General features: G+C 40.2%; 2 protein-coding genes across 3 annotated transcripts; both read right to left on the bottom strand.

Moving 5' to 3' along the window:
- Positions 1–116: 116 nt before the first annotated feature.
- On the bottom strand, positions 117–15943 carry secisbp2l (SECIS binding protein 2-like). 2 transcript variants are annotated; one of them, XM_061033827.1, is made up of 18 exons: positions 15716–15943; positions 11953–12161; positions 10749–11076; positions 10507–10645; positions 9223–9446; positions 8790–8814; positions 8581–8696; positions 7900–8010; positions 7681–7788; positions 7060–7227; positions 6508–6649; positions 5836–6011; positions 5577–5709; positions 5305–5467; positions 4175–4395; positions 3603–3757; positions 3245–3464; positions 117–2775 (listed from the first exon to the last, which is right to left on the bottom strand). In XM_061033827.1, exons 1-18 carry the CDS (start codon positions 15743–15745, stop codon positions 2147–2149), a joined length of 3297 nt encoding a protein of 1098 aa, XP_060889810.1. In that variant the 5' UTR covers positions 15746–15943; the 3' UTR covers positions 117–2146. The 2 variants fall into 2 exon arrangements, with proteins under 2 accessions (XP_060889810.1, XP_060889820.1); XM_061033837.1 differs by having other exon boundaries at positions 8581–8693.
- Positions 15944–16193: 250 nt separating this feature from the next.
- Positions 16194–22119, bottom strand: cops2 (COP9 signalosome subunit 2). The gene is made up of 13 exons (XM_061033815.1): positions 21961–22119; positions 21386–21499; positions 21205–21282; positions 20996–21121; positions 20807–20896; positions 20630–20707; positions 20257–20431; positions 19959–20137; positions 19663–19715; positions 18351–18448; positions 18178–18260; positions 17392–17450; positions 16194–16706 (listed from the first exon to the last, which is right to left on the bottom strand). Exons 1-13 carry the CDS (start codon positions 22012–22014, stop codon positions 16562–16564), a joined length of 1332 nt encoding a protein of 443 aa, XP_060889798.1. The 5' UTR covers positions 22015–22119; the 3' UTR covers positions 16194–16561.
- Between the last annotated feature and the right edge of the window lie 263 nt (positions 22120–22382).

Raw genomic sequence — 22382 nt, 5'->3', positions numbered from 1 at the left:
ACAGCTTGTCATTTTGTCTAGAAAATGTATTAAAAAGATAAATACATCATCAAAAAGCATCAGAATCATTTTCGTTGTTGCTGCAGAAGAAACAAAAAGAGGCATCACTCAAGTCATTTACATAAACAACATTTTAATGATGTTAATCATCAGTTCATATAGGTTAAGAGTGACAACAGGATTATGAGAAACAGCCTCTGACAATGTTGCTAGTGATGTACAGTCTGGAGGAGACGGTCTTAAATATCCATAGAAAGACGAGGAACACGCTGAAAAAAGTACTTCATTGAACCGTTTTTTTGTTTTTTGTTTTGTTCACATTAGTTACAAGACCTTTACCATTACGTATTTACATAGTGCAAAAAACACACTCTCTGTCAATTAACATACTTCAAACACTGATGGAAGTCATAGCAACAAAAAGCCTACACAGAGTACCTTTTATCAAACTAGAAACACATTCAGAATCCCAAGTATGATATCAAGTACGCCGTCGTCTCCCATATGAGGGCTTCACATTGCATACAGCCCGACTTACTGCATTTACTAACTGCATCACCATCTACTGGCTGAAATCTCACAAGGGTTCACTATCAAATACCATTATCAAAATTGGATTCCAACTGTTTGAATGTTAAAACTATCAAATGGCTTTAAGAACAGGATGATTGGATTTTATTTTAAATACAATGCAAAATCAAAATCTCTTTGTACACTTGTATTTACAAAGGTTTCTCATTAATGTGTGCATGACTTTGTGACGACTCGTTTGACTTCAGTGGTGACTCTGCTCCAATGACGGAGTCTCTCAGCTGTGGTGAACGGAGTTCAGACAGGCAGCTGTAGCTCAGTGCCCACAAAGCCTATTTATAAAATGTAGAGGAGCTCAACTAGGACTGACTTCAAGTTTAAACAAACATGTTTCACGTTTTGTAAACTTGAGTATCGTCAAACCTCATGATAACTGGCTAGTAAACACCTGCTTGTCATCTTCGGTTTATTATTTTGAAGGAAGAAGAGTCAACACTGGTAAAAACAACTAAAGAACCCTGTTACACTTTTTAGATTTTCATAATTCTGTACGCCACACAGACAAGCTTATCAAAGATAAATTTGACAAAAAATGGTGTTAGGATATTACCAGACAAGACAGCTTGAGAGTCCACTATCATGGAACAAATACCAGAAAACAAAGCAGGAGATCTTTTTTTTATGAAGCACAAACACTACCCGCGAACTCAAAATGATGTCAGAAGAAAAGAACCCCAAATAGTCACACTGGGCAAGATCAATATGACAAACCATTATATACTGTAGTAGAAGCACACACAGACTAGGTTATATACACACAGCTTGTTTTTGCTTCTTAGAAGTTAAGTCGTTTGAATCATCTGAATATACAGAATGGGCCACTTATTATTTGAACATTGAAAACAAACTCTGAAGACCGACAGGTGGGAGTGGTTTTGTTAGAAACACAGAAGAACACCTGACACTGTAACTAAATATAGACCACCCAATAATTAAGAAATGCATGTCTCTCGTTTCCTCTTGGAGCAGTCAGGTGGAAAATAAGAACACACATTATTTACACAGATAAAGCTAATGAACACAGCAAAACAAATGCAAAGGATGTGCCTGTCAAGCAGACATGAGCACACAAATACTTGTAGAGCTGTAAACCTTCAAGGCTCTGTATAAAGTAAGATGGGAGCTGAAAGGTTCCAACCTTCATCCTCATTTTCAAGGGCTCCCCACTTGCTCCAAAAACGTTCCTGACTCTGAGAGAGTTCAGCTTCGGAGGAGGAAAATCAAAAACTTTCCTCTGAATTCAAGTGTAGCAGGTTATGGGCCGAAGAGTGAGGGCAACCTTTTAAATGACAAGATAAGCGTTATTCATAAGAGATGTTCATTTCTTCTTCTAAAACTGTGCTAGTTGTCGTTGTGTGTCATCCTGTGTAAGGTGGTAAACTTCTCTGTAATGAATTAATGGTCTGCGTGTTTTTGTTGGTCAGTTGGTTTGATACCTGAGATTATGTGGTGTCAGGTTAGAGACGAAGGAGAAAAGCTGCTGGCTGCTTTAAGGATTGATGTGTGAGAGCGACAGGGAATGAGTACATGTCAGAACAGAGGAAGAGAGAGGATATCAACCTGCAATCTTCTTAGCTTCCACCTGCTCTTTACCCTCCACCATCGTCTCTGTAATGTCCACTGAATCAATGTCCTCCTCATCCTCACTCTGCACTCTCTCCTCCTCATCGTCTTCCTCCTCTTCCTCCTCCTCCTCCTCCTCTTCTGTACTTTCCTGACTCTTTCCCAGCTGCAGGTTCTCCAGGGTCTTTGACACCCATGATTCGATGCGGCTGCTAAGGGTTGGCACCTCTACGGAAATAGGTTCGGGAGTGTAGTCCTCCTCTTCCTCGTCCTCCTCCTCTGCCTCCTCCAGCATTCCGGGGACAAGGGTTGAGGTGGTGGAGGTGATGGAGGAGTTCAGCGGGCCCCTGCAGCTCCCGTCAAGGGAGCCCGTCTCGGTGCTTTGCTGAGAGGCCAGCTCCAGCCTGTCATCGACCCGGACCTCATCTCTGTCACCGGGACCCTGTGCAGGAGGCCCCGTCCTGGGCTGCGGAACAGATGATCCGGTTGGGGCAGTGTTAGTGGTGGCTGTTACAGCCTCAGTGTCTTTCTGGGCAGCTGTGGAGGGTGCAGGGCGGCTTGGCTCAGCCTCTACAGGCTCCAGGGCATCTGAAGACTCCACCATACTCCTCCAATTTGTCTCTGAAAGAAATAATATATTTGTTTTGCACATTAAAAAATGTGAAAGAAAGTACCTAAGTAGTTTAAGGTCTGTATTTCTGTGCAATGTTGATAAAACTTCCTATAGGATCAGCCTCCTATCAGAAACTTCCTAATTCTACCCAAAATAAGTTCATAAGATATAATTGCAATTTTTGCACAACAGAAAATTATCAAACAAAAAAAAGGTTAAGGAAGAGTCCACAAAAAATGTATCCAGATTTTCTCCCCCATTAATCATCTCACAATCCTGTGGATTAATCAATCAGAGTACCTAAAAAAATTAAATACACCTCTCCCTCCTTAAGCTTCTACATGAAAATTGACACAATACTATAAGAAATACGTGGTACTACAGAATACTGAGTACTGCTTTCCCCACAGACAACAGAAAACCCTACACAATTAGGACTTGCAGAAAAAGCAGAGAGCCTGAAATGTGCTTTCTTACCATACTCTTTTTCATTGACCTCTGAGATAGGTTCAGAGAAGATGGAGCAGAAGGAGATAGCAGAAGCAGCAGAGTGGTTGCGGGTGTGTCCCATGTGGTGCGGGACTTTCTTGTCGTTTTTCATAGCTTCCTCAGCCTGCTCCTGCTCCAGAGCTGACACCATGTCCTTGTAGGCCTTTCTAGCCTCTTCTGTCAGAGACACCAAACGGTTGAAAAGACCCTGAAGGAGGGATTTAATCAAGTTAGTAAAAGGCAAAAAAGCGGTAGAGACATATAAAACATGCTGCCAAGATAAATAGACAAAATACTAATGGGAGTATAACAAGCAAAGGGGTTGTGTGAAGAAGGAGCGCCTTACCTCAGCTCCAGAATAGTTGAAAATGCCAACCACACTAACGGGCACTAGTTTGTTCACACAGCGTCCAAGAGCTTTTCTGCCCAAGGCAAAAACAAAAGGGATCTCCTGCTCCCTTGCCATGGCAATCACATTATATAAAGCTTCATCCAAACCACCTGAAACAAGGCAATAAAGAGAGACCCAATTGTAGAAACCAATTAAATATATTCACAGAGAGAATAGAAAATATCTACAAATACCTTGAACACAACAGTGCATAAACCTGTGATTAAGGTAACAACATTTGGACTACTAAGTTGCAAACTTGTTACTATCATAATTCTGGCCACCTGGTGAAAAGTAGTTCTATAATCTTTCTTTGTGAACTCTGTTACCAGTCAATACAGTAAAGTCAGGGCTGATCATCTCAAATTAAGATGAAAGTGGTTGTAAAGCTTCATGGCGCAGAGAAGCGCTTCAGATTTAGGTGTTAATACTCCATCCATAATCCATCACTATGAGGAATCGTCACACACGTTTCACTTCATCATTCTTTACATTGTAAAAATATAAATCAATGAGCTTATGTTCACCTTTGGCCTGGATCTTCTCACAGTTTGGAGATATGATCACACACTTTATCTTGTGCAACTTCATGTGTTTGGTGACTTCTCTGAGACCCATGACCAGGCGGCGTTTGGATTTGGCCTTGGTGGGATCCTTCTGGTAGACCCGCTCCTGGAAGCGGACTAGTTCCTGTAGCAGCATAGTGACGCTCTCGTCTATCTCCTTACTCAGAACCTGATTACAGTACCTGCAAAGGTGATAAACAAATAATAGGATGAGAACAGATCACAGGTACAGATGTTCAAAAAAATGTTGCAGCAATGCTGATGAGTGGCTTCACAACATGAATTTCAAAATGCACAATGTGATAAGTGATTAATCTTGAAAAAGCTGTTTCAAGAAAGTGCTACACATCTCTGGTTTTGGTTACTAAATTATGATGATTTGATGTTTCTTCCCCCCAGAAATATTTTGGCGACCAAACAGTAAAGGACAAAGACCAAAGCAGTCTATGAGGAAAGAAATGAGTAAGTCTCAAAGTATTTTGTTTGTGTGACTCTCACTGTTCATGAAAACATTGTGTAACTGCTTGCTTGCCATGCTTGTGCTCCTGAATTTTCTTGCTATAAGACTTTTTGTCTGGATCCTAAGTCTGTCAGCATATCAAAGAAAAGTAGTCAGATAGCATGCAGACCTGCTGTGACTTTTAAGTTTGATGAAATATCCATCTAAGGTTTGACAGTGTGGCCTGAGGAACAAGTGACCCTAGGGTTGGAGCTAAGCTACAGAGGCCTTTTAGAAGCTTTAAGTACAAAATCTGTTGGAGAAGAGTGGGCTGAGACAATAGGCCCACAGCAGACGACACGAAGAGACAAAGCTGTGTTTGTGACCACTGGCATACATTTTGCTGAGAAGGGAAGATGTGCGAGGCATCTGTGCCGTACTCCACAATTCTTTATTGTACAGTCCCGCCCTTAAAAAACCCGTTCACGACTCTCGCAGCCAAGGCTTTGTGATTTTGGGGTAGGACAAGACATTTTTTGTTACCACATTGTGCATTTTTGGGAAAATTCTAATGCCAGAGATGCCTACAAAAGGTCTTTCATGTTTAACAGTTTTGTTTCCCTGTTCACGTGGGTTAAGAGTGCGTACTTACTCCCTGAAACGTCTGCTGTGGATCTTAGTGATTGCATTTGAAGCCATGGGACTCCCAATGCCAGAGCTGGCTGGAGAACCCTGAGACACAGGGGTGATGCTGTATGGAGAGTTCTGACTGGCTGGGGAGAGAGATGCATCGCTGGGCACACTTAGACCATTTTCTGTAACACAAACAGCAGACCCGAGATAAACTTTAGAAAACATAGGCTGGAAAATACATTTGTGGGCAAGTTAAATGTGTTTTTTCTTCTACATTTGTATAACCCTCACCTTCTTGGGAGGCAGGCTCTCGTGGAAGATCATCAGTAAAATGAAGACTCTCATCCCCCTGTTCCTCCTGGCCTGAAGACTCTTGTTCTACACTCGTTTTTCCTTTCTTTCCTTCACGCTCCTTCAAGATTATCTTTGGAAAGAGAACAAAAAATTGAATGTCAAAACCAGGGACTCTTTATATTTGTAGGTTCAAATATCAAAAAAATATTCTACTACAACCTATTTTAAATGATTAACTTCAACAGAAATCATTCACCTTCTTAAGGGCTGTCGGCCGTTTAACTTTGGGGATCTCTCTCTCCTTCCCTCTCTTTATACGGGGAGCAGTGGAATCCAGGGCATTGTGTTGGGCTGAGAATGGCTGCTGATGACCCTTCAACATCGAAGATACATTGGAAGAGCCTGAACCATGGAATGGAGTCGTCGTTCCAACTGCACAGAAGGACTTCAAGTTAGTGTACAGGTATTATGTACATTATTGTGCACAGTAAGGCCACTCAGTGGGTATTCTCCATATTGTATGTAAGCGTCATACATTCTGATAATCACTACATTTTTAACAATTGTCTAATTAGATCATAAAGATATTCATAAAAAGGCTCAAATCTCTGCCAGAATTTCTGCAACGTCAACCAAAAACACTGCAAACCTATGTTATAGGGCATGGGGCAAATCCTATGAAATAATGATGCTTAACAATAAAGTTACGTTTGGAAAGAGGAATAATGGAGACAGCAGACATTTTCTAAATGTGAGACAAAGATAGTAAAGAAATGTGCTTAATCATGACAGGAAATATAGCCTCGAAGAAGAGTATTGAGTTGAATTGACACTGTCACAGTCTAAATGTAATACTGTTTTTCACTGCATGGTAGTCTTAATGTCAAATGTAAGTTGTATTTTTTTCAACTGCAGAATGTCTAAATACCTGTGAAGGACAGTGGCTTGGTATTGTTGAGTTGTCTGGCCTTCATGGCCTGCTGATGTTTCTCCAAAGCTGCCAGCATGTCTCCCAGGTCCAGCTCCACAGAGGCTTTACTCTTCTTCCCTGCTGCTTTGGTGACCACCTCCTGCAGGCGGTAAAAGAACAGGCAGAACAAGGTCAGACTAATTCCGAGGTCAGACTACACAACCTTTGTGTGTGTTACAATGGTCACTATGTCAAATTAGGCGATCAGATAGCCAGAAAATCATGCTGTCACTTGACCAACAGACATGACTGACTGATCATCATGACCGACATGATGACGTTGAAAGCAAGAGGGGCTGGGCCAGGAGACTCCAGGAGAGAAGATCCATCTCGTGGCACAAACTTCATCAGTCTTATTTTGCTTTGCAATTTTGTTTATTTACGCTCGTAACTTCTAAATGTGCAGAACAGTCTGTGCTTTCATTGGTCAACATTACTGCTGCGACGGAACACATCGTAGAAGACAGATACTCAGGCTACATGACCAGCAGACATAGTGCAGGTTTATACCTGTAATTTCTTCTGTTCCATGCTGATTTCAGAGTACTCCTGTGCTGTGGCCAAGGCAGCAGCTAGAGCCTTCTTCCTCTGGCTCTTGGCCCTCTTGGGAACAGAGGTAGTGATGGGGATGGGTGTCTGCACAATGTTGATAGGCGAGTTTTCTGGTAGGTTATCCAGCTGTGATGCAAGAAGAGAAAAAAGAGAGATGGCTGCTTAATGTGTCTTACAGCAGTATTGTACAATGTCACACACATTGCTACTCATTCAACACTCAAAACAACAGTTTATTTTTGTAAAAAAAAACTAAAAAAAACTCTGCCTCTACAAGGATCGGTCAAAACTTGATAAATTGCTCAGTGCCTTTTTTACTGCAGTAATTAAAGTAGATGAAAGCATTTTGGGGGATTTTCTGGTTTAATATACGACAGAAAAAAAGAAAACAAGTGGCAAATTATTCAGAAAAGGCAAAAACTCTGGAAAGCACCCTAGTCAAATATTATCAAATCTGCTATGAATAGGAGTTTAATGAATCATTAAAAATTGATTTGATAAAACATATTTAAAATATTTAATAAAATGTGTACTGTATGTAATTATAGACACAGCCTTCAAACAGGCACTTTCTCTTACCAGGTTTTTGGGTAGTTTAGGTTGTGTGTGTGTCTGGCCTGGAGCAGGTTCTTGTTTGGTGCGTTGAGCAGCTCCTCCTGTGGCAAGATCTGGGAACTCCTCTTCATCCTGACAAACATACAGAAAAAAAGAAAATAATCAATTGAAAATAAATGTAAGGGAGACAGTGATTCATTGCACATGTACAACATTGAAGCATACAGGAAAATCTTCTCTCACCTCAAAGTAAAGTGGCTCCGGGGTGAGCTCAGTGCCTGCGCTCACTGCTGGCTGCAGCCTTTGTTCTGACTGGTTGGGAGGCACCCGTGCTGGGTAGCCACTATGGAAATCCTGAGATTAAGAAAAAGACACAAAGCAGAGGAATCAGGAATTTTACCACTATTCAATAGTTTAGTTTAGTTTAGTGAGGTGAAGATGGAGGACGAGAATTACATAACCTTTTATAATATGTTCCCTTCTCATGTTTGCTCCCAGATTATGATTCATGTTATTGTAATTCTATGTGATTTTTGACATTTCTCAAAAAAGGATAAATCCATTGGGGACTATTACATTGTTTATCCCAATACGTCCTGTGCTCTGTTGCTTATCTGGCTTTGCATTATGTTTATACCTCTGTTTTAAGTTGTTGCTAAACCTCTGCTATTTTGTTATCTTGGTCCATTTTCTGTTCCCTCCCAAACACCATCATCTACAGTATGTGTGGGCTCTGCTCTGGCTGTTGGGAGGGAGATTATCTCACACAACAACAATATATTCATATACCTGCTGCTGACTAAGCTTTGGTGTGATTCACAGGACATGTCCTTTACTCAAAAGCTAACTTTATTAAACCTTGACTTTTCTGCTGACATACAGCAGCCTTTCACTAAGCGTCTGCTCCGGGGGGACAAACCGTACCTGTGAGAAGTTCCTCTGTTCAGGATTCTTCCTCTGATCTGCTCTGTGAAACTGGCCATTTCTTTCCCCCCATGGCTTTGGGTTCGCTTGAGAGGCTACATTTACCCAGGTACCTGCTAGTGCATCAAAAAACATGAACAATGTCAATTAATTTGCCACATAACATTAACATTGGAACAGAATGGCTCAACATGATGATTCAAACTTACCTGTCATTACACCAGCTTCTACTCCCTATAAAACATGAGGAACAAATAAAAATGAAAGACTTTTTGAGACATCTGTGGAATATAAAAACTTGTAATACAGAGTCAAGAGGTAGTCAAAGGTATTTTACACAAGCAAAGTCTTGTATGTTGGGAAAGTCTTAGTTGTTTGTTTATGACCTCTACTACTGTTACAAGATGACCACAGCCATGACCATAGATTAAAACAGATGACAGATATCACACAAAGCAGTTAAGTACACTGCTGAAGTATGGCTACAATCTGCCCATTGAAACCATCATTTCCTATACATAATGACACAGACCAGTAAAAAAAAGCATTTCATGCATTGTAGTATGACATTTCTTTTGTTTCCAACTTGTAATATGCAGCAGAAAAACCTAACTCCTGGCTGTGCATCAGTCGTTGACTTACTGGTGGTGCTGCTGTATTTTCTGCTGGTCGTTGTGTTACCCCAGTTGCCTGGTTGTGTTTGGGGCTGCAGTAGCCGCTGTCGCTGTCTATATCTGCCTCACTGGTGCCCTGCTCGTTGTAGCTTTCACCTGGATGAGACGCCATTCTTCTCTTTGTTCGGTTTTTCCACAACAGGGGACTACCTCGCTCAGCAGCACATCGTCCTGACACTTCACCTGGGAAATCTGGGGATAAACAAGCAAAGCTGAGAACTAGATGTCCTTGTTACACAGTCTTATAAAGAGAGTAATAGAACTTCTACCATCGTTAGGCAACAAGTACTATTAAAAAAGGATCATGAAATCCTGTTGAAGAATCAGTGATGTCTTTGACTTGCCCGTATGATGTTATGTGACATCAAATTTGACCATAAATGAGTAGCCAATTTGGGGCCGATACCGATATTTGGGAGAGAAAATATCCGATATATCGGCCTGTATAAATCTAAATTCAATCTGTAGAGATAGACTTTATATATATATACACATTTTTTTCATTAATCCCTCAAATGCAGTTATCAAACACTTGTGGAAAAGATGTACAGCATAACGTAGACAAGATGGTCACTCAATTGAAAAGTAACTACACATGTACGTGTGTCACCACCTGACACTCTAGAGAGGGACATAATGCTATGGTTATAATCCATATAGCACACTGTTAGTGTATTACAACGGTACTCAAATGAAATTATATTTGACTGGTAAATAAATGTAGTAATATCAGCGCATAATGCGATAAAATTAGCCGATACCGATAGCCAAGCGATATGCTAATATCGGCCGGCCGATTAATCGGTCGGGCTCTACTTCTTATCTTTGTAAAGATAACATTATGGGCTTCACATATGTTCAACTCTCCAACTGGAAACTCTGCATTCCAGTTTTTTCAGAAGTGAAGCACAAGTATCATCCACATAAACCTGTAGGACCAGACACAGTTTACCAGCATTGTGTCCTGCTTCCTCAATGACAGGAAAGAATCTTGTTTATATGCAAAGCAGACTTCTTTAACAAGGTCTTGAATGTTCTTAAATTCAGCTTCCTTTAAGCCTCTGGAATAAAGATCTTCATTGACATAGGCTCATACTCTTGGCAAGCACAATTTATACTCAGAATTTTCCCAGGGCCACAGCCGACAAGCTTCTGATCTTCAGTTGGTAAGGCTGTTGTTTGATTCTATTTTTCTGTTAAATCAAAGTCTTGCATCTTAGTTTGTTTTTCATAATTTCTGACGTTTTCTTACCCGTCTGCTGTGCTGCATCAACCAGCAGGACGGTCTTTGTCCTTCCATCTGGCCCAAAGGTGCACACTTCTTTCTGTACAGCTACACTCCTGGTTGGAGGCCGGCGACCTCTTGGAGGCTGGCTCACACCCAACTGTTGCTGTAGGAGAAAGAAAAAGAGGCAGGGCATGCTTACACAGATCTTGAAGAGATACAAACAATATATGACATCGATGTGACAATATCACACAAACGCTGTGTACCTTTGGGAGAAGATTAGGTCGGACTATGCCTCTCCCCCTCTGACTGGCCATCCCATACGCCGGCCCAAGGGACAATGGTCTTTCTCCAACATCTGCTGAGACAGGGTTGACCACTCCAGCTTGCACTGGACCTGCATATGTGCCAGGGAAGGGCTGGTAGAAGCCCATCACAGGTGGGCATGGAGCAGGCATAATCTGGTAATAAGCGTAGTCATTGGAGACAGGAGGCTGGGGGGAAGACAAGATGGGGTAGGCCAGGTATGAACCACCAGGGCTGGGGTTAGGCTGCTGCCAGCGCAGCTCCCCTCCATTATACATGGGATGTTGCCTGTGAAATAACAAAGAGAAAAAGAGTTGATTTATGAAATGTAATTGTTTCAACAGTAAGACACTAGTGCAGTAGTGAGAGTGCAGGGGGTGCTTCATGTAAGTTATGTAACATGAAGCTCTATATACAAGAGGTAGCTGGATAACATGTGTTTAATAATAATGATTTTAAGCTCGATCTTCTTTTAAAAGACAGTGGCTCAGGAGAGGGGTGATGCCCTGTTACACATCAGTAATTCCACTGTTATGATGTGGTTGGTTTGTTGGTGGTGTGCGCATGGTATGCAGAAATGTTGATAAGGATCCCGATGATATTTTCACAGCTAGTGTGCATTTCCTTGCATTCAAATAGCCGGGAAAGGAAACAAAGGAACGGAAGTGTGCAGGATACAGCAGATCACTCTGGACAAAGAGAGAGTCATTGGAAACATAGCCTGTGGTTCCATGTGTACTATGTAACTCAGGGGAGGTTTCCATTCATAATTAAGTAGTCGTAAACTACAGAGCATCTAATGGCTTTAACTCAGCACACTGTTTAAAGGAACTGATCCAAATCTTGTTTGTGAAGCACAACATTAGGGACATGGTGTTCGCTTCTTATTGCTGTAAGCATTGTGGTGAATGAGCTATTCTGAAAATAGAAAAAGGTTCAGAAGAGGGGAAGTTTTTTCTTGGGCAGTTCACAACTGGAACACTATAATTTCCACAGTGCCAAAGGAAAGTAAAAAATGTTTAGCCAAAGTTGAAAGCAAAAGGAAAATACCATAATTATCATGGACCTAAACCACTGGTGCCATTACTCAAGAGTTACACAGGATTGAAGCCACAACCTTTAGAGTGGCAACCATTATCAAATCTCCCTCCACTGCTACAGTACCTGTTGGGTTGGTTCTCCTGGACAAAGGGGTAACAGGTGATGAGGTAGCTGGGTATGGGAGTGGTTTCCACCCCTCCGCCGCCTCCCCCTATACCTCCACCGCCTCCTCCTCCACCTGCATCTCCAGATAGACTCATGCTGACAAGGGCTCCGTCGAGACCTTTCTTCTGTGGGATGAACGGTTCCACTTCGGCTGAAAGCTTCACATCCTGCACAAAAAGAGATGTGGAGACAAACTGTCACACTTTGAGCATCAGCAGCAAATTAACTACATGACACATCCTAATAAGCGAGAAAACAATCAACACCTAAGAGCAGAAATATCCTATCAAGCTCAAATGTAGTAGCTCATTGTATCGAGCGGGGCCTATACCATGGCATTTTAAAAATATCGTCTTTTTTCACCAGAGATCCGACAGAGGGTGAACTGTCCATGTTCTCCAGCAGGACTATAGCAACCTTTCATTTATTTAGTGGTTATCATAGCTGAGCACTGCATTCCATCACACTCTCCTTGTTTGTTTACAGTCTTGACTATCTAGAACGAGCAATAAAACAAGCAATCGAGCCTTAAGATATGGAGAGGACATTAAAACATTTCCAGTACAAAAATGATATAACACATAATTACCCGGCAATCTAAAAGAAATAAACAACTTATAAAAAAAAAAAAAAGGTCTTCATCCATTTTGACACTCAATTTCTCATGTGACTAAGAAATCTTAAGCTGGATAAGCAGCAGAGAAAATAGAAATAATGACCAGTCTCTCATTAATACGGTATACAATGAGATAAAATGCTTGACCTCAAAATGTCAAAAGGGAGAAACTTCATTTAAAACATGTGTAGCTGGTTTTTGAGGCTAGAAATACCATGACATGCAAATCGGGAACAGAACACCTGGCACAACCTTATTATGAGGTGTTAACTGTACACTCACTAGTGTCGTACCATTTTTCATAATAGTTGTATGATTTAACATTTACAAAACAAAGACATTGTTGGTGAACATGTAAAAAAAAAACAGCCCTCAACCAAACACTTTGCTTGAATATTTAGGTTAAAAAAAAAGGAGCTCTCAGACAAATGGTGATTTCCTGTAGACAACCTAACACAATAAATATAAAACCTTAAAATACCAATAAATAAAGCGCTGTGGTGAAAAAATGTGACATATGCAGCAGATAATGGCGCAACACTGCCCTAACTCCAGTTCTTCTACTTTTCTTCGTTTAGTGTAATGGGTCATGAGATTTATGACACAGACATGCAGTCATCAGACAGACCATTTTACAGTTAAGGAGTGGTACAGCAGGCCATGAAGAGGCCAAAGATCAGAGGTCAGTGACATCAGGTAGTAGGTTTTGGAGTGACTCACTTGAGTACTCTCAAGCTCCCTCTGCCACTTCAGACACCGCCTCAGAAAGGAGGGATATACTTAAAGATGACAGCAACCATCAGGAGGGCCTACTTTGACTCATTTATGTATTTAAAGCAAATATTATCTTATCAAAACATGCTATCTTTAGTGTGCTTTAGATTACAGATAGAAAAGGCTGGTTTTAAATGCAGTAAACCTTAATTTAGAAGTTCTTATACTGTGTTCGTTAAAAAATTTATTTGAACTGAAATGTTTATTTTGTTCTCATGTTTTTGGTTTTGAGAAGCCAAAGACAACTTTCCACATTGTGGACAAATAAAGTTCTGTTCTTTTCTAAAATTTCAAGTAGTTATTGCTATTATGCAAAAAAGGTAATTCCAAAAACAAATTTCAAGCAAAACACCCAAATTGTTGTTTTTCTTTTGCAGTCCTTCATTGTTGCGCTACATTGCCGTCCTGAAACATCTTACAAGTGCTCTACTTTCTAAATTCAAGCATCCCCAAAACACGGACAGATAAATGTTCAAATTGACCAGCCACTCATGGACCATCATACTTGATCATTCATTATTAACTTAATTGTTATTTGCATCTAAGATCTTCAAGCCACTTCTACATTTAACCAGCATTTTGCTGGTGGCGTGTACTAATTTTCTCATCCTGATTGTAACCTGGGGTGGCAGCTCTGTCCGAGAGGTCCCATAAAAATAATCAGCTAATTTTTGCAGGGGATGAGTAGAGTTGACAGGGTTCAGAGTACAAAGACACCCGCTCAAATCTCTGAAACAGTGGTCGGATGCATGAATAGAGTATCAGTGCAACCAGTGGATGTCAAACAGACAGCTATTGTCTCCCACTGCTACAGTCTGTGGGAGGCTCTCTCACTTTTCTTTAGGTAATTTATACATCCCATCATATCTAAACTAAGTCCTGGTTTCTGGATCCTGTTCGGCTAGGGAGCAGAGCAGCCTTCATGCCAAGATCCATATGCCTGTAAGGATTTAGGACTACAGTACCTGTGTGATAGCACAGTATGGTGCATAGGGAGTTGTTATAGGATTAAGTGTGAGAGGCTAAAGTGGGGACAGTGCAACGAGATAAGCTAATTACACGGCAAGCTATAGCATGGAGGCCTTCTGCAACCTTGAATTCTGAGCAGATGCAGAGAAATTCAGCTTTTTGAAAAAGAGTCGTGAAGGAAAACAAAGCTGCTCAGAGGATCCATCTATTGATTCAACCATGTGTGTCTTTGTGTATGTGAGTGCTGGGGGGCGAGAGGTTGAGTGAGAATAGCTGTGATTGTCAAGAGGGCAATGAGGTCAGATCCAGATGTGCATTCATTCACAATGACAGAGCTGGTAGTGATAAGACTCGGGGCAACTGATCTCAAAAGCCTCTGTTTTGGTAAGCATTTCTTCTCACACCAGTTGCTCTCGAAAAAGTAGCAGATGGGCTTTTAAAAGGAAGTAAAAACATGTGCAGGCTTTTAAAAGGTTCAGGAAACAAAAACACGAGTCTAGCAGCACTAGATTACATATCACAAGATGAATCATTCAGGAAATTTGAACTGATGACACAGTGGTTTTAATCCACAATCTTATAGGTCAAGTCCCTTGCATTACGCATTGGAAAACCAAACCCAACCAAAGTCAACTTTCTGCATTACAAACACCGTCAGAGGAATGCCATACATGCAGAAGAACCAGTCAATCCTCTTATTGACAAACACTCTCCAACATACCTCTCCTGACAACAACACTCATTCACACATCCCTAACCTGACTGAAGCATTTTGCATAGCCTTTCTCTACAACTTCTATCCACACAAAATGTATAAAAATAACACAGCTGGCTGTTTCTGTGGCTCGAACTAAAAAAATGACAAGCGGCGTCGATTGACAGCTGAGACATTTTTTTTTTTTTTTTTTTTTTAGCTTTAGCAAAGCGAACCGAGCAAGTACGAAGCAAGTAAAACTGCGTTTCTGGATTATTAAACACGAACACTGTCATTGACGTAAATCTACGTCGTATTGCTACACAATCTAAAAACACTTGCAAAATCGACTAAAAAAAAAAAAGATGCGAAATGCACACACGGTTTTGTTTTGTAATAAAGCTGAGGTTACCGTTAGCTGTCTTCACGTTAGCTCACTAGCTATGAGATACGTGTTTGCATCGCTGCTGCTTCTCCTCACAAAAACACTTAAAACACTCCCGTACTGAATTACTCCACATAGCTCAAGTCACCAGCCAAACAACGTCGCACTTAAAATGGTACAGCAACAGAAGAAATAGTTTTTGAATAACGTGATTCAGATTTTTGGGGCCCTTCTTTTCGTGGGGCTTAACACAAACAAAACGAGAAATCACTCTTTATTGTACCTTATTGTCACAAGCGTCCATGTCAGTCATCGACGCCGCCGCAAGACCGTCAGGGGCCAGAGAGCGGACGTCAGGATGTGGGCCCTTTTAATTTCTTCATTGTAAACAATAATAATCACCAAAGGCTAAGGGGGGAGACTCACACCCAGTTTTCTACGGACCCGCTAAGTGTTGCTAGATGCTGCTGCTGCTGCGTCAGCTAGCTGCTCTCTCTCTCTCTCTCTCCACAGACGAGCTCGTAGCTGTGAGTGAAGCGCTGTCAGTGTGGAAATGGGAGTCACCTGAAACGGAAAGCGCCGAGGCTCAGAAAGCCTTCGCTTGTCTTGAAAATGCAGTGCGTCACGGGTGCATAGACAATGTAGTTGAAGAGAAATAAAGATGTCCTTATATCTCATTTATGACAATTAAAAACATTTTATTTGACGTGTAGCCTGTCTCACAGTTAAAACTTTGTAGCTAGTCAAAGGCAGCTGAATCCTTATAGTGCTGAGAGAAATCTGTTTATTACCAACAGGCAACAGTATACATTAAAATACTGTGTACAAGTTTTCATACACATTTGGACTTTTTTTTTTAAACAACTGAAGCATTTGTGTGTTGCACATGGAAGGATCTGCCAATCAGGAACATGAAAAAAATAAGTGTCAGTGATTTCCTCTCATCACGACAAAACATCACACTTTGAACACGTTCTCGGGGTTCCTTGTGTCTTCTTGAAATTGGTGGCATTCTCAAAACCTGTGCTGTGTATCTTGTCTCAGAGGATATACTTGAAGAAGCACAGTAGCATACTTTATGGATGTATTAAAACATGCCATTTTCCTTGTCTCTTGATTTTACATGCCATCATGTGAGCTTGCTAACAATGGCTTGGTTGAGAGTGTTCAGCTGATTTGTCCATTTGTCTAAAGCTGTGTAGCGAGCCCCTCCTCTCTTCTGGTAATCCAGTTCTAGTAGCTGGTTGACTTGGTCAATTCGTCCATGGATTGTGCTGTGACAAAGAAGATGAGAGTGAGCAGAGAGGCTATACACTCTGAAAAATATGAGAAACCGGACTGACTTTTTTTTTTTCATCAGGTCTCAGTGTTTTAAAGCCAGTATAAACTCCACACAGTGTAGTCATACAATAAAAGTTAACCTTTGAAATGACAGTCAAAATGTACTAGTCTTATTCTATTAAGTTTCTGATCCAGATGCTAATTGTACTTTCTTAATTATGTAGTCAACACAGCACCTGGTGACAAAAACAAGATGCATTATTTCTTTAGCATGCATACTAATTCATCTAAAAATATTCTAACACTGAAACTCCTGTGGCTTTAAAAAAAAAAGTTAATATAAAAAATATAAATACTAATTTTTCTCCACATAAATGACATTACATAAAATATATCCCTTTGACAAATCTGCAACAATAACTATTGAGTATGTTCGAGGGATCTGGTGCTTTCACCTGCTGCTAAGCGTTTTACATCAGAGAACCAGCACAGCTGGGTTGTAAGGCTGTAAAATGACAGGTCATCATCACAGTACGAAAATGAATAAGGTAAAAGATATGACGGAAACTGTCAATGAATAACAAGAACCAAAGGACGCAAACTATGAGGAACTGTAATTATTTACAGGAAGAAATCTATTTTCGGACTCCTCGGCAGACACGTGAGGGAGGAACTTACTTGTCCAAGATGCACTGCACCAGCAAACTCTCCACATCACACACATCAATGTTCAGCTCCTGAAAGACAACAGAAACAGTCAAGACTCCTCGTTGCTTCTGTAGAGGAGTGTGTGAACTCATAACTTTAAGTATTCACAAACATCAACCTGAGCCAATGCAAATATCGTGATTGATGTTCTGCTAAAGGCCTATGGCGAAAACTATCACGCAAGAATGTAAACTAACGAGCAAATAAATAAGTACAGAGGTTGCATAAACATTAACAGATACAATCAAGGTGATTGCTGTCATCTGACTGTGACATGAGAAAATACTACGACCACTTCTCATAACACTGTAATTTCATGACCTCAACTTCTTTTTTAAAGAATATTATAATAAATCAAAAACACCTTTAGCATGATTATGATATTTTCTAAACATGTTTTGTGTCACTTCAATGTGTGGATTTCCTCATATGTGTCATGCTAATGCATAATGTGTATTTCTTTGGCATGTATAACATGCCATAAAAAGGCATTTTGATAAAGCCATCCAAAGCAAGATCAAATCATGGTGCATCAGTTGTTGCTTTTAAACTTTTGTCTGATTAAACTTGTGATTGAAAACCCCATTTCAAAATTGTATGAATGATTGGTTTTCAATACAGAACAATCAAAATGTAAAAATAATCTACTTGGCACAAGTCATAAAATTGGTAAATAATATATTAAGAGAGTGTGATCAAAGAGGAGTTAGATAAAGCCCCCGAAAAGGACATAATTTGTGATGGACTTGGACTTACCTTAGAAATGAAAGGGATGTGTATTCTCGTGTACGGTTTGATGAGTTTGATAAGTACTTGAGTTCTAATGTTCCGCAGGAGCTCTGAAAGACAACATCACATGATCAGCCACACTCCCAATAGAAAAGATAAAGTTTTCCTGCATGTGGAATCATGTCACGTTCACCACTCACCCTCTATGTGCTCTCTAATGAACGGGTCGTCCATTATGTTACTGTGATTTGTTTTCAAGATTTTCTCAAATTCAGTGATGTCATTGTTCTGGTAGGCGCTGGAAGGAAAAACAGAGAGTGTTGTTATACGAAACACATTGTGTCACAGTGACCAACACAAACTCTCATCCTGAAAGATGTCAGTCTATATCCAAAATATTTGACTCTTTGTAAACATTATTCTTATGGCAGTTTTGGGCGTGATTTCTTAGTTTCTTGTTTATGCAATCAAATTGTTAAATATATGCACAAATCCTAAGCAATTTGAAAATTGAATAGTATTTGTGAAAACATAGGGACAAAGAGAGCAAACAAAGAAGAAAAAGATGACTCAAGTCTTGCGAAAGACAAAAGTAATCTACCATACTTTCTACAAACACAATGAAATGTGAAGTTTGCAGAGCACTGCACTGCAGAGCACTGCTCTGCAAACTTGTAAAACTTATATGAAGGCCATTAAGTTGTTTTTTTATCATTTGCACTTGGATAAATGTTGCCAGATACCCACTAAAAATGCAATATTACTTTACACATAAAATTTGGATGAAGGGAACGACTGACGCTGAAATACTGACCATAGACCGTACAGTTGGGCAATCTGAATCCATCCGTTTATCTTTATAGTTTTTGCAATCAACAATATCAATTTCATCACATTCTTTTATTAGATAAGAAAAGACAAAGTCAAATGTTCCTGTTTAGGGAATTCTGACTCACTTGAGGAGCACATAAATAAGATACTTGGGATTCTGGAGAATTAATTATCCCGTATAATAGGTGATGATGTGTGATGGAATAGTGACAACTACTACAATAACATCCCTCCTTTCTTCACTTTTAAAAGTTGACTTCTTCTCACAATGACCTACTGGTTTTGAGTCATGGACGCTTTGCATGTTAAAAGGAGCTGACTAAAGAGCTGGCTCTGACAGACACAAAGATTGCACTGGTCAGCCATAAAGTGATCAGACAAATTAGAAATAAACCGTTAAACCATATACATAGTGTCTATTGTCAGAACATTTTAATTGAACCACAAACTCTTATGTTAACCAAACGGATATGTTCTTCACATTACAAATGCATTAAATCTGGTCCGTCTTACATGTATTTATGTAGCTTCTTCATTTCAGCTACTTAGTAAATGAGTGACTGTAAAATGTTTAAAGCGCCAGCTAACACTTGAAAACAATGTGTGCTTATAAAAACATAAATACACCTATTAAGTTGATAAAGAAAAAGATATTTCATTAAAACATGAACGCATGCTTACCTTACTAAGTTAGTCATTGCTAGGATCTCTGGGTCATTTTTGTATGGTTTGGCCTTTGAAAAAAGAACACAGAAGTAGGGTTATACCTTGCACCAAAAACCTCAGTAAATGTCAACTGGCATGGCACAAAACCCCCAAAATCCTTTTAGAAAACCATTGAGATTAAAAACAGTCTGGCTGGGCTATATGAAGGATTTAAAAGCAACCACCAGTGTGTCTTGATCTCTTGCTTTTCATATTTCTACAAACAGTATACATGCATTTTTATAATAGCAAAAAAACGATTAATTTCATACCTCTTGAGAGTCAAAAGGGTTTATTCCTGACTTCATCAGCATGTTAGCTAGCACCAGGTACTTCAGGCATGTCGTCCTTCTTGGGCTTCCGGACTCATCATAGTTTTTAAAGGCCTCAAAGAAGTCTGTGTGAGCTTTCTCAAACTCACCCTCTCTCAAATGCATCTTGCCACCACACTCTGGTCAGAAGCAATTAAGCACAGGTCATTCAGCAAGCATTAGGGACAATACAGGGTGTGCCAGTTTTTCTTAACAATGAACAGGTCAATCAATGACGGAGATATAAAAACAATCGTACCTCTGATAACTCCCATAATGAGCGGGTGAGGAATGGCAGATTTAATATGAAGGGACTGCTCATAAAGGGCTTTCAGTTTCTTGTTGTTTTTTTGTGCTGTGTACATCTGGATTTCAAGAGCATAGATCTCCAACAGCTGTGTGCCTTTTTTCAGGTCATCCTCTCCATCATCTGTCTTTTGTTGACATAAAAAAGGAACAACCTCCTATTAGATGGTTACAAGACACAGACACACCTCACATCAAATTTACTATTTCATTAAAACAGAAGTACCAATGTGTTTGTGAAAGAGCTGCTTCCACTGAAAATGTATTTGGAGATAATGATTTCTTTACTGATGAAAAAAAAAAGAGACTTAAATGTACTTAACTACCTGACATGACTGGTGAAGTTGCCTAAGAATCTTTTGCAGTTTTCCGTACTCTTCCCTCTCCAAGTACAGCTTCCCCAACTGCAACAGAGGAACAAAAACAAAGAGCGATTATGAGCACATGTTATACCATTACATTAATATGGGTGACTGCCTAAAACAGTGTAAAACTTTACTCACCTTTGTATTAGTTTTAAACCAAAGTCTGTCATTTTTCGCATCCTTCAAAGCCTCCAACGTGGTTTCGTAGAACTCCTGTAGCAAGTCCATCTAGAAACACAAGAGAGGCATACAAAAAGACAGATTTAAAACATGAAGGATTAGAAATTTTACTTTACATTAGACCTGCTTCACATCCTCTATCCATACCTGTTTGGAGGTAGAGATATAGTCGAGTATGGAGTTGATTGACTTCTCTGAGTAGTTCCTGGTTACAGCACTTCTGATGTATGTAAGGAGCTGCTTGTACCTGTTCATCATCTCTGGAAAGTTGGTCTGCACAGAAAAAAGAAACCTGTCAAATTCATGTCTCGTGGTAAAGGAGATTATTAAAAGGTAGGATGTGTTGTTGTGCATACCAGCTTGAAATTGATTTTGATCATCTGTTTCAGTGCTTTAAATCCCCATTCTCCTTTCTCTCCTTCAAGTTCCAACACCTGAACACATGTGAAACCGAAAACATGTTGGTAAATGTTGCACTTTGAAATGAGTGAGATAATCTACACAGAACAGAAAACTTGTTATGGAGTACAACTCCACCTTCTGGAAACTGCTAAGTGCTGCTTTGGGATCATCCTCCTTCAAGGCTTTGGAGTTGTAGTACTGGTTCTCCAGGTCCACGTTTGGCTCTGAATTACTGTCTTCTGAGTATTCCTTCATTCAAAAAACACATAAATAAGTCACACTTTATTTAAAACACAGGTACATTTGCTAAGAAAACACAGCAGGAACTCTTTGCTAGCTAACACATAGGTAATGATAGCAGACTCCTAATACATGAGCCTTGAGCTAACCTTACGTTAGCAAACGCCATAGCTTGCTAACTAGCCGGCTGCTTTGCTTTTCATGCCCACAAATACAAACCCGAAGAACGCTGAAGGCATGTCGCACATTGTGGATAATGTTTTTCGATATTGCCCAGCTACACAGTACACAAAAACAACTATTCCACACTAGCCAATGAGCTATCGTAAGCCAACCACTGTCAGCTTGATATTAGCCAACAAGCTAACCAAACAGCTAACAGTAGCTAGCCCGTACTGTCGGCACTTCACTGTTAGCGGACAAAACCGTAAAAATGTGAGTGAAAGATAAGTAACTTCAGCTGTAAATACCAGGTCGTAATCTTCTTCATCGTCGCACATGAAATCGTCTTCCATGTCAGACATATTGATGGTCTTGCTTGCTCTTGGTCAGAGACAGACAGTAGCCCGGCCTGTGCTGTGTTTTGCAGCGATAGTGAGGTGGTGTGTCAGGGTGGCACGAAGCAAGAGCCCGTTTCCGTCCATAGATGGGGCTATTGGATCACCGCAGACACATGAAGAGCTTTGCACTGGGGGAAAAACATTCACTTGATGCAGTCCTCTGCATGTTGAAGCATTCAATTGCTGTAGGTGCATAATGTTTAGGCATTTTACTGCGATATATAAAAATACATTTTAGTCCAAGACTCCATGGTTAAAATAACTAAAGTAGGCTTCTCACTTAATATTTACTCAAGTAGGCTACTAAAGAACCCTTTACAATGGCAATATCT

The sequence above is a fragment of the Labrus mixtus genome, chromosome 1 (assembly GCF_963584025.1).
Source record: "Labrus mixtus chromosome 1, fLabMix1.1, whole genome shotgun sequence".
Lineage (NCBI taxonomy): Eukaryota > Metazoa > Chordata > Actinopteri > Labriformes > Labridae > Labrus > Labrus mixtus.
This window is presented reverse-complemented; position numbering and strand designations above follow the sequence as displayed.